This window comes from Pongo abelii, chromosome 1, assembly GCF_028885655.2.
Source record: "Pongo abelii isolate AG06213 chromosome 1, NHGRI_mPonAbe1-v2.0_pri, whole genome shotgun sequence".
In the NCBI taxonomy this organism is placed as follows: domain Eukaryota; kingdom Metazoa; phylum Chordata; class Mammalia; order Primates; family Hominidae; genus Pongo; species Pongo abelii.
In genome coordinates, this window is record NC_071985.2 from 24,682,506 (window position 1) to 24,698,213 (window position 15,708).

General features: G+C 37.2%; 1 protein-coding gene across 26 annotated transcripts in view; it reads right to left on the minus strand.

The window, feature by feature from the left end:
- The window catches only part of DNAH14 (dynein axonemal heavy chain 14), a 499,118-nt gene that overhangs the window by 448,147 nt on the left and 35,263 nt on the right, over nucleotides 1-15,708 (minus strand). For 24 of the 26 annotated variants that reach the window (XM_054519536.1, XM_054519533.2, XM_054519594.1 and 21 more), the window contains exons 6-8: nucleotides 13,707-13,859; nucleotides 12,408-12,523; nucleotides 7,126-7,188 (exon numbers count right to left, since the gene is read on the minus strand). In XM_054519536.1, coding sequence (XP_054375511.1) covers nucleotides 7,126-7,188; nucleotides 12,408-12,523; nucleotides 13,707-13,859 — 332 coding nt within the window. Of the gene's footprint in view, nucleotides 1-3,697; nucleotides 3,825-7,125; nucleotides 7,189-12,407; nucleotides 12,524-13,706; nucleotides 13,860-15,708 lie in introns of all 26 variants that reach the window. The other 2 variants (XM_054519652.2, XM_054519657.1) reach the window with 2 other exon arrangements.

Here is a 15,708-nt window from a genome sequence, read left to right on the forward strand (position 1 = left end):
TCACAATATTGATTCTACCCATCCATGAGCATGGGATGTGTTTCCATTTGTTTGTGTCATCTGTGATTTCTTTTAGCAGTGTTTTGTAGTCTTCCTTGTAGGGGTCTTTTGACTCCTTTGTTAGGTATATTCATAAGTATTTTTTTTCAGCTATTGTAAAAGGGGTTGAGTTCTTGATTTGATTCTCTGCTTGGTCACTACTGGTGTACAGAAGAGCTACTGATTTGTGCACATTAATATTGTATCTGGAAACTTTGCTGAATACTTTTATCAGTTCTAGGAGCTTTCTGGAGGAGTACTAATGGTTTTCAAGGTAAACGGTCATATTGTCAGCAAACAGGGACAGTTGGACTTCCTCTTTACCAATTTGGATGCCCTTTATCTCCTTCTCTTGTTGGACTGCTCTGGCTAAGACTTCCAGTACTATGTTGGAGAGGAGTGATAAGAGTGGGCATCCTTGTCTTGTTCCCGTTCTCAGTGCTTTCAACTTATCCCCATTCAGTATTATGTTGGCTGTGGGTTTGTCATAGACGGCTTTTATTACATTAAGGTATATCCCTGTATGCTGATTTAGCTGAGGGTTTTGATCATAACCTCACCTAACACATAAGGACTGACATAAACTTAAAGTAAAGGGGTGGAAAAAGGCATTTCATGCAAATGGTCACCAAAAGCGAGCAGGGGTAGCTATTCTTATATCAGACAAAACAAACTTTAAAGCAACAATGGTTAAAAGAGACAAAGAGAGACATTATATAATGGTAAAAGGCCTTGTCTAACAGGAAAATATCACAGTCCTAAACATATATGCACCTAACACTGGAGCTTGCAAGTTTATAAAACAATCACTAATAGACCTAAGAAATGAGATAGACAGCAACACAATAATAGTGGGGGACTTCAATACTCCACTGACAGCACTAGACAGGTAATCAAAACAGAAAGTCAACAAAGAAATAATGGATTTAAACTATATCTTGGAACAAATGGACTTATCAGATATATACAGAATATTTCATTCAACAACTGCAGAACACACATTCTATTCAACAGCCCATGGAACTTTCTCCAAGATAGACCATATGATAGGCCATAAAACAAGCCTCAATAAATTTAAGAAAACTGAAATTGTATCAACCACTTTCTCAGACCACAGTGGAATAAAACTGGAAATCAACTCCAAAATCATGCAAATACATGGAAAATCATGCAAATACATGGAAATTAAATAACCTGGTCTTGAATGAGCATTGGATCAAAAACGAAATCAAGATGGAAATTTAAAAATTCTTCAAACTGAATGACAATAATAACACAACCTATCAAAACCTCTGGGATACAGCTAAGGTGGTACTAAGAGGAAGGTTTGTAGCCCTAAATGACTATATCAAAAAGTCTGAAAGAGCACAAACAGACCGTCTAAGGTCACACCTCAAGGAACTAGAGAAACAAGAACAAACCAAACCCAAACCCAGCATGTTGTATTTTTCCTCACACGGAGCACCAGTTGTTGTATTTTTCCTCACACGTGGCACCAGTTGGGTATTGCTCCTCACAAGAGTGCATTAGCAGACCCTGACCCAAATGACGGATGAATAAAACGTACACTGACACACAGATATTCTGCGTTGCCAGTCCAGCTGAGTGTCAGACTGCCTGTACGCCAAGAGAGGTTTGACACTGCAGCCGGCCCTGAGCAGCTTGCACTCCAGGCATTTACTTAGTATACAAATAACAACAGAAGCTCTGAGTCAATACACTTGTGGATAATTAACATGGTTAAGAGAGTAGTTCTACGAATGATTAAAGCTCAGGTACTGGTGGTCTAAAGTAAATACAAGTAGGTGGCAATATCCCTAGTTGACCTCCCCCCCAGAGGGCCATTTGTCTCAAAGGTTAGTTAATGGAGGTAGGGTAAACAGACTTAACTGGGGAAGCCTCTATTGTCCCTAGTATTTACCCTATGACCTAATGCTCTAAGGTAAAAACCGACTGCCTTCAGCCTGTTCAATTATTACAAGTTATGTAACCTTTCGGCCTTCCAAAAGGTTTGTAACTATTCCCTATAACTTTCCCTAATATTTCCCTTTAATATTTCTGCCACAATCCTGCGTGAATCCCAACACCAGCAGAAGAAAGGAAAAACCAAGATCACAGCAGAACTAAATGAAATTGAAACAAACCAACCAAAAATACAAAAGATAAATGAAACAAAAAGCTGGTTCTTTGAAAAGATAAATAAGATTGATAGACCATTAGCAAGTTTAACCAAGAAAAGAAGAGAGAAAATCCAAATAACCTCATTGAGAAATGAAACAGGAGATATTACAACTGACACCACCGAAATACAAAAGATCATTCAAGGCTACTACGAATACCTTTACGCACATAAACTAGAAAACCTAGAAGAGATGGATAAATTCCTGGAAAAATACAACCCTCCTAGCTTAAATCAGGAAGAATTAGATACCCTGAACAGACCAATAACAAGCAGCAAGATTGAAATGGTAATTTAAAAATTACCAGCTAAAAAAAGTCCAGGACCAGACAGATTCACAGCAGAATGCTACCAGACATTCAAAGAATAACTGATACCAATCCTTTTGACACTATTCCACAAGACAGGGAAAGAAGGAACCCTCCCTAATTCATTCTATGAAGCCAGCATCACCCTAATACCAAAACCAAGAAAGGACACAACCAAAAAAGAAAACTACAGACTGATATCCTTGATGAACATAGATGCTGGAATCCTTAACAATATACTAGCTAACTGAATCCAACAACATATCAAACAGATAATCCACCATGATCAAGTGGGTTTCATACCAGGGATGCAGAGATGGTTTAACATATGCAAGTCAATAAATGTGATTCACCACATAAACAGAATTAAAAACAAAATACACATGATCATCTCAATAGATGCAGAAAAAGCATTAGACAAAATCCAATACAGCTATTTTATTTTATTTTTTAATTATACTTTAAGTTCTGGGATACATGTGCAGAACGTGCAGGTTTGTTACATAGGTATACACGTGCCATGGTGGTTTGCTGCACCCATCAACCCGTCATCTACATGAGGTATTTCTCCTAATGCTATCCCTCCTGTAGCCCCCTACATGGAGCTGGGGGTGGGGTGACACAAGCCCCACTGTGGCCACCACCACTGTGATTGCACTGGGTCAGATGTATGTTCACTCAAGGACCTAAGACTCTTCAATCAGTAGTTGGCAAAGCCAGCCAGGCTTGTGTCCTTCTGGTTAAACCTGAAGCCAACAGGCCTGAGTCTCACCAAAGCCTTGTAACCACTACCTGGCTACTGCCTATGTTCACTCAAGAACCTAGGGCTCCACAATCAGCAGGTGGCAAAGCCTGCCAGGCTTGCGTCCTTCCCTTAATGGCAGTGAGTTCCCCCAGGCCCTGGATAGGTCCAGAGATGCTGTCTGGGAGCCACGGACTGGAGTCCAAAACCTTAGAAATTGATGTGACGCTCTATACTACCGCAACTGAGCTGGCTCTCAAACCACAAGACAAAGTCCTTCCCATTCTTCCTTCTTCTTTCCACAGGCAGAGGAAATCCCTGGGGCCACCACCACCACAGGCCCATAGGGAGTACTTCCAGGCTACCACTGATGTTCACCAAGGGCTTTTCAGTCAGCTTGTGGTGAATGTTGCCAGGCTTGGGACTCACCCTTCAGGGCAGTGTGCTCTTCTCTGCCCCAGTGCAGGTCCAGAAATGCCATCCAAGAACCAAGGCTTGGAATCGGGGACACCAAGAGTCCACTTGGTATTCCATCCCACTGTGGCCAAGATAGTACCTAAGGTGCAAGACAAAAGCCCCTTTACTTTTCCCTCTGCTTTTCTTAAGCAGAAGGAGTTTCACTATAGCCACCACAGCTGTGAATGTGCTGGGTCTCACCTGAAGCCAGCATGTTTCAGAGTCTCACCCAAGGCCACAGTGTACTACCTGGTTAACACTGCTGGACATTCAGGGCCCAGGGGCTCTTTAGTCAGCAGATTATGAATCTTGCCAGAACTGGGTCCTTCCCTTCACAGCAGTGGATTCCCTTCTAGGCCAGGGTATGTCTATAAATGTCTGGGATCTAGGACCTGGAATGGAGACCTCATGACTCTGCCTGGTACCCTCTCCTACTGTGGCTGAGTTGGTCTCCAAGATGCAAGACAAAGTCAAAGTCCTCTTTAGTCTTACCTCTCCTCTCCTCAACAGAAGGAAGGAGCCACTTTCTTTGCTGTGAGGTGTGCTGCCTGGGGTTAGGGGAGGTAGGTGCAAGCACTCTCTTAGCCTTTCCAGCTGATGTCTCACTAGGTTGGGTGCCCTCCACATCCATTGGTTCCAAGCCCAAAACAGCACTAGGACTTGTTCAAGAATTGTGGTCCTTGTGGCCTACACTGCCTTTCAAGTTTATTTAGGACCACATAGCACTTTAGTCTGCAGTGGCAAGGCTTGCTGGAACTCAAGTTACAACCACTGGGATGGGCGATTCCAATCTGGCTAGAACTGGTCTAAATTCTCCCTCGGTGGGTGGCTGTCAGTTGAGTTCAGCTGGGTTTTGATTTCTGCTGTGACAGGGCAGCACTGAGTTCAATGAACAGTCCCACAAGCACTGCACTCTCCCTCCTCTAAGTGCTCAGATTATCTCTCCACACCACACAGCCACTGCCAGGCATGGGGGAAAGACGCCATCAGTGATTCAAGACTGTTTCCTTCCCTCTTTAGTGCCTCTTTCAGCAATATGAAGTTAAAACCAGGTACTGTGGTTGCTCACCTGAGTTTTGGTTATGAAGATGCTTTTTTTATGAAGGAACATTTGGTGTTCCTGCAGGAGGTATGATCAGTGAAGGATTCTATTCTGCCATCTTGCCCCACCCTTAATCCAAATAATTGTGATATTTTAATAAATGTACACAATGTGTTAGTAAATCAGGGTAATTAGCATATTCATCACCTCAAACCTTTATCATTTCTTTGACTTGGTAACATTCAATATCCTCTTTTTTAAGGGCCAGCCACAGTGACCAGTGCCTGTAATCCCAGTACTTCGGGAGGCTAAAGTGGGAGGACTACTTGAAGCCAGGAGTTGGTGACCAGCCTGGGCAACATAGTGAGTCCCCATCTCTACAAAATAAAAATAAAAAATAGCTGGGCATGGTGGTGCATGCCTGTAGCCCCAGGTATTCGGGAGGCTGAGGAGGGAGGACTGCTTGAGCGCAGGAGTTTGAGGCTGTAGTGAGCTATGATCACACAACTGTACTGCAGCCTGGGCAAGAGTGAGACTCTATCTCTAAAAAAAGGAAATAATAAAATGCAAAATCTTCTCTTCTAACTATTTGAAAAAATGTAATGATTATTGTTTACTACAAAGCTATAGAACACTAGAACTTATTCCTCCCATCTAGCTGTTAACCAACCTCTCTCTATCCTCCCCTCCCCAACACCCTTCTCATCATCTAATAACCACAATTCTACTCTCTACTTCTATGAGTTCAAATATTTGAGCTCCCACATATTAGTGAGAACAAGAATATTTATCTTTCCATGCCTGACTTATTTAACTTAACATGATGTCCTCCAAGCTCATCCATGTTGCCATAAATGACAGAATTTAATCTTTTTTTTCTGGTTGAATAGTTTTCTATTTTGTGTATATATACATTGTCTTCATTCATCTGTTGATGGACTTTTAGATTGATTCCTATCTTGGCTGTTGTGAACAGTGCTGCACTAAACATGGGGATGCAGGTGTCTCTTCAATATACGGATTTCCTTTCTTCACATAAATACCCAGTAGTGAGATTGTCGGCTTGTATGGTAGCTCTATTTTTATTTTTTTGAGAAACCTCCGTACTGTTTTTCCATATGGTTGTGCTAATTTACATTCCCACCAACGGTGTATAAGAGTTATCTTTTCTCCATATCCTCATCAGCATTTATTTTTTGTCTTTTTGATGATAGCCATTCTATCTGGAGTGAGGTGATATCTCATTGTGGTTTTGACTTGCATTGCCCTGATGATTGGGAATGTTGAGCATCTTTTCATATACCTGTTGGCCATTTGTATTCCTTCTTTTGAGAAACATCTATTCCAATCCTTTGCCCATTTTTAAATCAGATTATTTATTTTTTTACTGTTGTTTGAGTTCCCTGTATATTCTGCATACTAATCCCTTATAGAATGAACAGTTGGCAAATATTTTCTCCCATTCTGCAGGCTGTCTCTTCACCCTGTGGATTATTTGCTTTGCTGTGCAGATACAGCATTCTTTTTTTGAAAACCATTTAATTGAGGTATGATTGACAGGCAAAAAGCTGTACCTATTTAATGTATACAACTTGGTGCATGTGGAGATAAGTATACATCTGTGAACAATCTATGCCATAAACTGTCACCTCCAAAAGTTTCCTTTCCTCCTCTTGATTTATTGTTATCATAAGAACATTCTTGAAAAGATAAAATTACAGAAATGGCAAACAGATTAGTGGTTGCCAAAGGTCAAGGAGAGAGTAGGAATAGGAGGGAGGTGGGTATAGCTATAAAAGGCCAACACAAGGGATCCTGTGGTGATAGAAGGGTTCTATATCTTGATTATATATCATTGTCAACGCCCTGGCTGTCATAATAGACTGTAGTTTTGCAACATTTGGGAGGGAAACTGGGTAAAAGGTACATGGGATATCTCTATTATTTCTTACAACTGCATCTCAATCCACGATTATCTCAAAATAAAAAGTTTAATAAAAACAATTTTAAAAAACATTTGGCTGATGGAGATCTTACAAAATAAGATTACTGTTGTCTACTTTAAATGAACTTTAAATGACTTAATTATTCTTCTTCCTGGAAGCAAGAAGTTAGATAAAGTGACCAAGGGAACTCATCAAGGTTTTCCACAGCTCTATGACCATAGAATGGTATACTGTGAAATACAGTGTTAAATAGTCTTTAAAAAATAAAAATGGGTTAAGTTTAATCATAAAGCAATGGAATGTGACTTTCTAATCACTGAATGAAAATGAAATTATATCTGCTTCCATAGCACATGTAAAACATACAGCTTCCTTTTGAAATTTTTATAAATATATTGCATATCAAAACTTACCTGCTCTTCTCTGTCTTAATTCTTTTAACATTCAATTTCCAGGTGACAAATGCTTTATTCATTCTGAAAGGAAAAATGCTTCTTATATTCCATATCCATAAACCATGTATTTATATGGAATAAATTTAATAAAAGCTTAGTAATATCAGAATATTCTCTAGAACATATTTCATTCATCCTGAGTTACCTAAAGTAAATGCTAAGCCATATAAATTTTCTCCCAAACTATCAACAGAATATAGAGCAAAAGGTAAATGAAAGTCCTTATAATTCTCATAGATACAGGATTCACTTAGCTGCAACATTCCAATAAATATTAAAAATTATTTTTAAAATACTGTTTTCCTTTATGTTTATTGGCTTACTTTGAAAAGAGACTTCATATTTCAAGAACAGTCTAGATTCAATTTTCAGTGATAATGAAAAGGTACATTGATAAAAAGTCTGTATAGTGGTAAGTAAAAAATTAAGGTAATGTATGTCATTTTGATATTATATAATACTTATGTAAAAAATGCACTTGTAATTTTTAAAACTCAAAGAACTTACGTGAGAAGGAATTGGAAAGTTTCCCTGGTTATTATTCATCATCAATAATTGTCATGCATTCCAAAAAAGACAGGCCAACTGTTTCTGCAAAGCTCTCTCAACTCTAAATGAATATTGCCACCTATATTATGCATGTGTGGGACTAGTCTAATGCAGTATCACAATCACTCCCTTGGTAGCCTTTGCATCTAGAGGAAAACAACCACCTTTAAATAAACACTGAGATGTGATACTTGTTTGCCAATGTGAGATTACTTATGCAGCTAGTGAGAGCTAGGGGGTAGTGGAAAATAGTGGGGATAGGGGTGTGTCTGAGAAGCCAACCAAACAACCAATCTTAGTGATGACGTTGGCTAATTTTGAATCAAAGAAGGCTGAAAGAGGCCTGGAGCCATCCAAGCAGTTCAAAGAGAATCCCACGATATCCTTCAAACAGGCCCACCTGAGGCCTTGGAAATCAAGACTGCCTCAATCAAAATCTAGTAACTTGACCTTAAATCCGGCTCCAAAGAAGCACTCCACATAAGTTACTATTTCACTTTAATCCAAATCCATAGAGTCACGGTATCTCAGAACCCTAGAAGATCCCTGAAAATCCATAAGAATCAGAGGGGAACCCAGTGATAGTGTAAGGAGTATCTGCACCAGGTCACAAAAACTAATATACCAGAAAAGTTTCATGCGGTAAAACGATGATGCTGATGGTCTAATCACCCCTGTACTGGCATCACCAGCTTAAGTTGTTAACACTTCATCTTTATCTCATTTTTCTATTTGAAATATTACCTTTTACAATATAGTGATCTAAGAAAAACTATAAAGATATTAAAAATAAAATTGGCCGGGCGCGGTGGCTCACGCCTGTAATCCCAGCACTTTGGGAGGCTGAGGCGGGCGGATCACAAGGTCAGAAGATCGAGACCATCCTGGCTAACACAGTGAAACCCCGTCTCTACTAAAAATAAAAAAAAAATTAGCCGGGTGTGGTGGCAGGTGCCTGTAGTCCCAGCTTCTCGGGAAGCTGAGACAGGAGAATGGCGTGAACCCAGGAAGCGGGGCTTGCAGTAAGCCGAGATCACGCCACTGCACTCCAGCCTGGGTGACAGAGCAAGACTCCATCTCAAAAAAAAAAATTAGCCGGGTGTGGTGGTGGGCGCCTGTAGTCCCAGCTACCTGGGAGGCTGAGGCAGGAGAATGGCCTGAACCCAGGAGGCGGAGCTTGCAGTGAGCCGAGATTGCGCCACTGCACCCCAGCCTGGGCGACAGAGCAAGACTCCGTCTCAAAAAATAAATGAATAAATAATAAAATTTAAAAATTAAGTAAGTCTATATTAATTGCACAACTTAAGTAAATATAAAATTAAGTACAAATTAAGTAAATACAAAATTTAATTTGTATTTTTAACATGAATAAAGAAAATGAATCATTTTGACTATAGACTTTGATGCCAAATGTAAAAAGATGATTCTTGTCCCATCTGCAGTTGAACTTAAAAAGTTTAATAAATGATAATTATTTAGAGCAGAGCAGACCCTGAGGATTTATCAGAAGGCAAGGACAACAGTGGAAAGTCTGACACTGACAGAGTTTCAAATAAAAAGATACAGAAAATAGTACTTTGGATAATATCTTAAATTGATAATCCAGAATCAAAAACCTATCTAGCTCCAATTCTAGTTCCTAAATTACAGGGATGCAACTATCACCTATCTTTGATGAGAAACTTCTCAGAACTGTTACTCAGTCACCTACACTACATGTGACAGGTCCCAGAAAATAACAGAACCAGCTTCATTTCCTACCAACTTCATTCCAGGAATACCACTTCTACTGTCAAATCCATACTAAACTTGTTCCTGCTTCACAACTTTGAAACTTGCTATATTCTCCTTCTGGCACCCCCACATGGCTGTCTCTTCTTCATCATTTAGGTCTCTGCTTCAGTGCCACATCTCTGACCATCCTATCTAAAGAAGCAATGCACACACATGTCTCTATTTCTCTGTTTTATTATAATTCTAGGCTTCATCACTATCTGAAATTATTTATTTACCTATTATTATCTATCTCCCTCCATTAGAATATAAGTTCTATAGGAACGGAAACCTGTATATTTTTTCACAGTTCTATCTCCAGTTCTTACACCAGTGAAACAAAATAGGTACATGATAACATTTATTTAGTAATTAATTTCTCTGTCACAAAATCCTTCTTCTCTTACAAAAAAAAAGTTTCTCATGTCCTTAGTTATTTAAGCTATTTACATATTAAATAAACAATTTAAAATATTTTTTATCTGTTTTCCTAGTCCCCAATGGATAACAACATATCACAAGAAAACACAGACATTAGAGAAGAAACCAGAAAATTATAGAAGTAGATACATACTAAAAGAACAACAATCTGGAACTACTTTGTGAAGAATCAGAGTCTTGGGAATCCTAATGTGATGTGATATAACATAATGTAACATAATGTACCTTAAAACTAGATAAATTTTTAATCATGAACTTGAATCAACAAGCTGCCCCCAGCTCCCTTACTCTGTTTTATTTTCCTTCAACTACATTTAGTCTCCACTCAATATTTTACATATTTGCATGTTTTCTATTATCTCTCACCTACTATGATATAAATATTTGAGTGCAGGATAATTGTTTGGTTTGTTCAATACAATATCCCTGGCATCTAGAATAATGCCTGGTTCTTAACAGACTCTCAATAAATATTCATATAAATAAATAGATGCACAGAAAAAAAGGCAAACCCAAGTCAACAGAGTTGACTCTTGAACAACATGGGTTTGAATGGCACAGGTCCATTTATATGTACATTTTCTTCCACATCTGCCACCCCTGAGACAGCAAAACCTATTGGGGGAAATTCAGCCAGATATCGGGCGAAATTCACCCCCGCTATTTCATGTAGGTTCGTTTCTATATTCCCTAAGTGTCGGCCAGTCTGAAAAATAAAGGGACAGAGTACAAAAGAGAGAAATTTTAAAGCTGGTTGTCTGGGGGAGACATCACACGTCGGCAGGTTCCATGATGCCCCCTGAGCCATAAAACCAGCAAGTTTTTATTAGTGATTTTCAAAAGGGGAGGGAGTGTACGAATAGGGTGTGGGTCACAGAGATCATATGCTTCACAAGGTAATAAGATATCACAAGGCAAATGGAGGCAGGGCGAGATCACAGGACCACAGGACCGGGGCGAAATTAAAATTGCTAATGAAGTTTCGGGCACACATTGTCATTGATAACATCTTATCAGGAGACAGGGTTTGAGAGCAGACAACCGGTCTGATCAAAATTTATTAAGCAGGAATTTCCTCATCCTAATAAGCCTGGGAGTGCTACAGGAGACTGAGGCTTATTTCATCCCTACAGCTTCAACCATAAAATACAGCCGCCCCCCCGAAGCAGCCATTTCAGAGGCCTACCCTCAGGGATGCATTCTCTTTCTCACGGATGTTCCTTGCTGAGAAAAAGAATTCAGCGATATTTCTCCCATTTGCTTTTGAAAGAAGAGAAATATGGCTCTGTTCCAGCTCACCAGTGGTCAGAGTTTAAGGTTATCTCTCTTATTCCCTGAACATTGCTGTTATCCTGTTCTTTTTTCAAGGTGCCCACATTTCATACTGTTCAAACACACATGCTCTACAAAAAATTTGTGCAGTTAACGCAATCAACACAGGGTCCTGAGGCAACATACATCCTCCTCAGCTTACGAAGATGACGGGATTAAGAGATTAAAGTAAAGACAGGCATAGGAAATCACAAGGGTATTGATTGGGGAAGTGATAAGCATCCATGAAATCTTCACAATTTATATTCAGAGACTGCAGTAAAGACAGGTGTAAGAAATTATAAAAGTATTAATTTGGGGAACTAATAAATGTTCATGAAATCTTCACAATCCACGTTCTTCTGCCATGGCTTCAGCCAGTCCCTCCATTCAGGGTCCCTGACTTCCCGCAACAAAAACCAACCTCTACTTTTCCTCCTCCTCCTCAGCCTACTTAATGTGAAAATGATGAGGATGAAGAACTTTATTATGATCTACTTCCATTTAATGAGTAGTAAATTTATTTTCTCTCTTATGATTTTCCTTTTTCTTTCCTCTAACTTACTTTATTGTAAGAATACAGTATATATCTACTAGACAAAATATGTTAATTGATTGTTTATGTTACTGATAAAGCTTCTTGTCAACAGTAGACTATTAGTATTAATAGCAAAGTTTGGGTAGAGTCAAAAGTTATACTCAAATTTTCAACTGTGTAGGGGGTCAGGGCCCCTAACCCTTGCGTTGTTCCAGAGTCAACTGTAGGGTGTATTTAAGTTTGCTTGACTATAAAATATTTTTATAATATTTATCCAAAAAGACTAAAATTAAGAGTTTTAATACTGAAAAGAGTAAACTTTCTTTATCTAAAGAAATTTTATGGAACATCCCATTCCTCTGTAACTTATGGCATTTCCTCGTAAGTTACAGGTAACAAATGCTTTATTAATTCTGAAAGGAAAAATGCTTCTTAAATGCCAAAATTATTGGCATTTCTTCATAAGTTACAGAGGAAATGGGGTGTTCCATAAAAATTTTTTAGATAAAGGTATTAGTACTATCTTCTACTGGTATTACACTGTAGTAGAACCCAGATGTCACTCAGGCAACTGCTCCTTCAACAGGATCAAACTACAAAGAATTGGTTTCATTTTTTTTCACCTCACCGGAAATCAGAAAATATCTTGAATTGCCGTAATAAATAGTAATGTCTTCTTTCTGATAGCCATTCCAAAGTAGGTATGAGTTCTACTTCCTTTACACTACCAACTATATTAATAACCTACAAAATAAAGCACAAAAGCATTATTTTATTTCTTTAAAAAATATGTACCATTTTCAAGAAATTAAGAAAGCCTGTATTTGGCTGATAACTTCTTGTAACTTCTTGCCTTTATAATTAAGCTTTTTCTATGTATCAATCCTCAGCCACTTTATCTATATCCAAATTTGATTTCCCTCAACACACTGCTTCTATACTTGCCATTTTCTAATGCTATTTCTAGTGCTCCAACAGAGAGAAGAGAAACTTCCTCCTCACCCTGAGATACTTTTCACAAATAGCTGTTCAGATTTGAGTCTCATAATTTTTACATTTTCTATAAAAGTAGTATTTGTGAACTTAATTTTAGCTACAGAGATGTGGTAGTCCAAAGTGGCTTATAATCTCACTACTCACATACCCTATATTGACATTCAAAAACTACATGCCCTTCATCAAGGAGTTCTCTCTCTTCCCATGAGTGCCCCTCCCCTATCTGAATGTCACCATGTAAAAAAATTTATTCCAGAGAGAGAAGTATACATATTTTTATCAGCACATATGTATCTATGTGTATATTCATATATCTATAGAAGTTTTTCCTCCATTCTCACTTGATACTGCATATTAGAGATATTTCTTTATCTGCACATACAGATCTACCTCATGCAAAGATGTGGTCTTGCCCACGCATAAAGTTTATTTTAGTTGGGAGGCTGGGAGGGCAGAAAAAGACAGACAGACATTAAACAAATCATTAAAACAAGTAATTGTATATTTTCAACTTGTGATAAATATCAAAATGCTATATAAGAGTGTAAAAGGGGGATTACTACATCTGGCAATAAAGTTTCTGAGAAATGTGCCAATAAAGAATATTCTTTCCTTTATTATTATAGTTCTCATTATGCTGGCAAATGCTTGTTTTGTAGTTCTTCCTTTAAAAATTTACACCAAGTATTAACAAAGTATTTGATAGATGAAAAAATTTATTAAAGTTGAATCTTCAAACCTAAATCTCTACACAAAAGGAAAAACTTCACTATTAAATAACATTCTCCCAAGGAGATTCTTATATATAAACTGTTCCACAAATGACCAAGTATCTCTGAAACACAAAGATAAATGTATGTAATTAAATTCTACATTGGATAATATTTTTGTAATATAATTCTGAAAGCTTAAAACATCCATTAAACATTACCTTTGAGATAAATGAAGCAGTAATAACCCAAAATTCTTTGCAATGTTTAGCGGTATGAGCCGATACTACCTGAAGATCATACGGATTGTAAAGGGATTTAGGACTTTTCCGAGGAAGGCAATATACAAATTCTCCATCATCTTCCAAAGGTTTCTGAGATTTAAAAGAATAAAAATAAACAAATTTAATTAATTTGACTAAATTAACAAAATTAATACAATGGCTGAACAGATTACCCACTAAATTGAAACAATTTTAATACAGATTAAAAATAGGAATACTATATTTGGAGAAAGCTAACATCAAACTGTGTCTAAACAATGTTCAACAAGATTGATCTTATGAAAGATTTAATATATTTAATTTTCAAAAAAGGATCTTTAATTCAGAAAAAATTATCTATGTACTTAATAATACATGCTTACTAATCCAAAGAACTTGATGACATACCTTTTACATATATGCCATCTTCTAGTATTTGTCTGCCAACACCAGAAATCTTTTGGGCATATTAAATTTGTCATTTATTTTGATAATGATGGTGGTTTGGTATAAGATAAAAATAGCTATTATTTGTTAAATAATAAATATTTAATGAGTAATAACTCTTTCATATACATTATTTTTACAACCATAAGAGTTTAATCTATTAACTTTTATCTCTCAAATTTAAAGAAACTAAGGCTTGATATTTTTAACCTCATTAAACAATTGCAGAAATTAATACTTTGATGGAGCTGAGTGAGGTGGTTCACGTCTGTAATCTCAACTACTCAGGAGGCTGAGGTGAGATCACTTGAGCCCAAGAGTTTGAGGTTGCAGGGAGCTTTACTCACACCATTGTGGCTTCAGCCTGGGTGACAGAGAAAGACCCTGATTTTCAAATTTTAAAAAATTAATATTTTGATAAGTTAGATAATTTGAGAAAAGTCACAAATTCAGGAAATGGTGAAGTAGGGATGTGAATCCAAGTCTGACTCTAAACTCATATTCTGAGCTATTGCAATAAACTATAATGCCTCTCCCACACTTGGCATTGAAAAATCAGCCACTACACATTAAGGAAAATTTTAAGTAAAATTTATTTATTTTAGCTTTAAAATAAAAGTTTCTTGAAACTTTTACTGATAAAAAAATTCTAAAATCATAAGAAAACTTTAGTCTTTTCTGGATAATTAAATTTTACCACAAAAAAGCATTTAGTATTTAGTGATGTCCTCAGACGCTACTGTGTAACTAAATGGTTTCCAAGCACTGTAGTTTTAAATTTTGGATCCAGTTTTACACTTTTTAAAATTCTGTCTTCCTTGAAGATTACTTGTTTCTTCTCAATTATTTTAGCTGTTTCACTTTCTTATTTCAGCTTCTAATATAATCAATATTAAACCCTCAAAAACAAGTTTAAAAACTGCAAATAACAGGAAATAAATGAGCTCTAAATGATGACTTGTATAATGTATGACCTTTTTAATAGTTATTTGGCTATTTGAGTCATTTATATTCTAAATTAGGTTTCAAAACATTACTAAGAAACAAGGTAGATATAAATCTTCCAAATAGATCATATATATAATTAAAAATCCAATTATAAAAGCATAAGAATATGTTCCAATTAAATTATTTTTTCAATTAAAAACAAGTGTTTAATCATATTCTCAATCCTTTCTTCACACACAAATGAAATTCACTTTATTTGAGAGTCCAAGGAACCCATGTACAGCTATGGTTTTGTTTTGTTTTTAAACTACTGTGCCCACTACCTGCCAGGCACCATGGCATATATTTAATTTTCACAGTCCTCAACGGTAACTATAATTATCTCCATTTCAAGGTCAAAAAACGAAAGCTCAAGAGGTTAGGAACTTGATAACACGGTGAGTGTATAGGTTCAAAACTAGGTGAATCTGATTCGATTATACATGTACTTTCCTTCACATTGTTGCCTCTGAAAAATGATTAAAAGATGATTTATCTTCATGGTAACAGTGTAGACCAGGGCCAG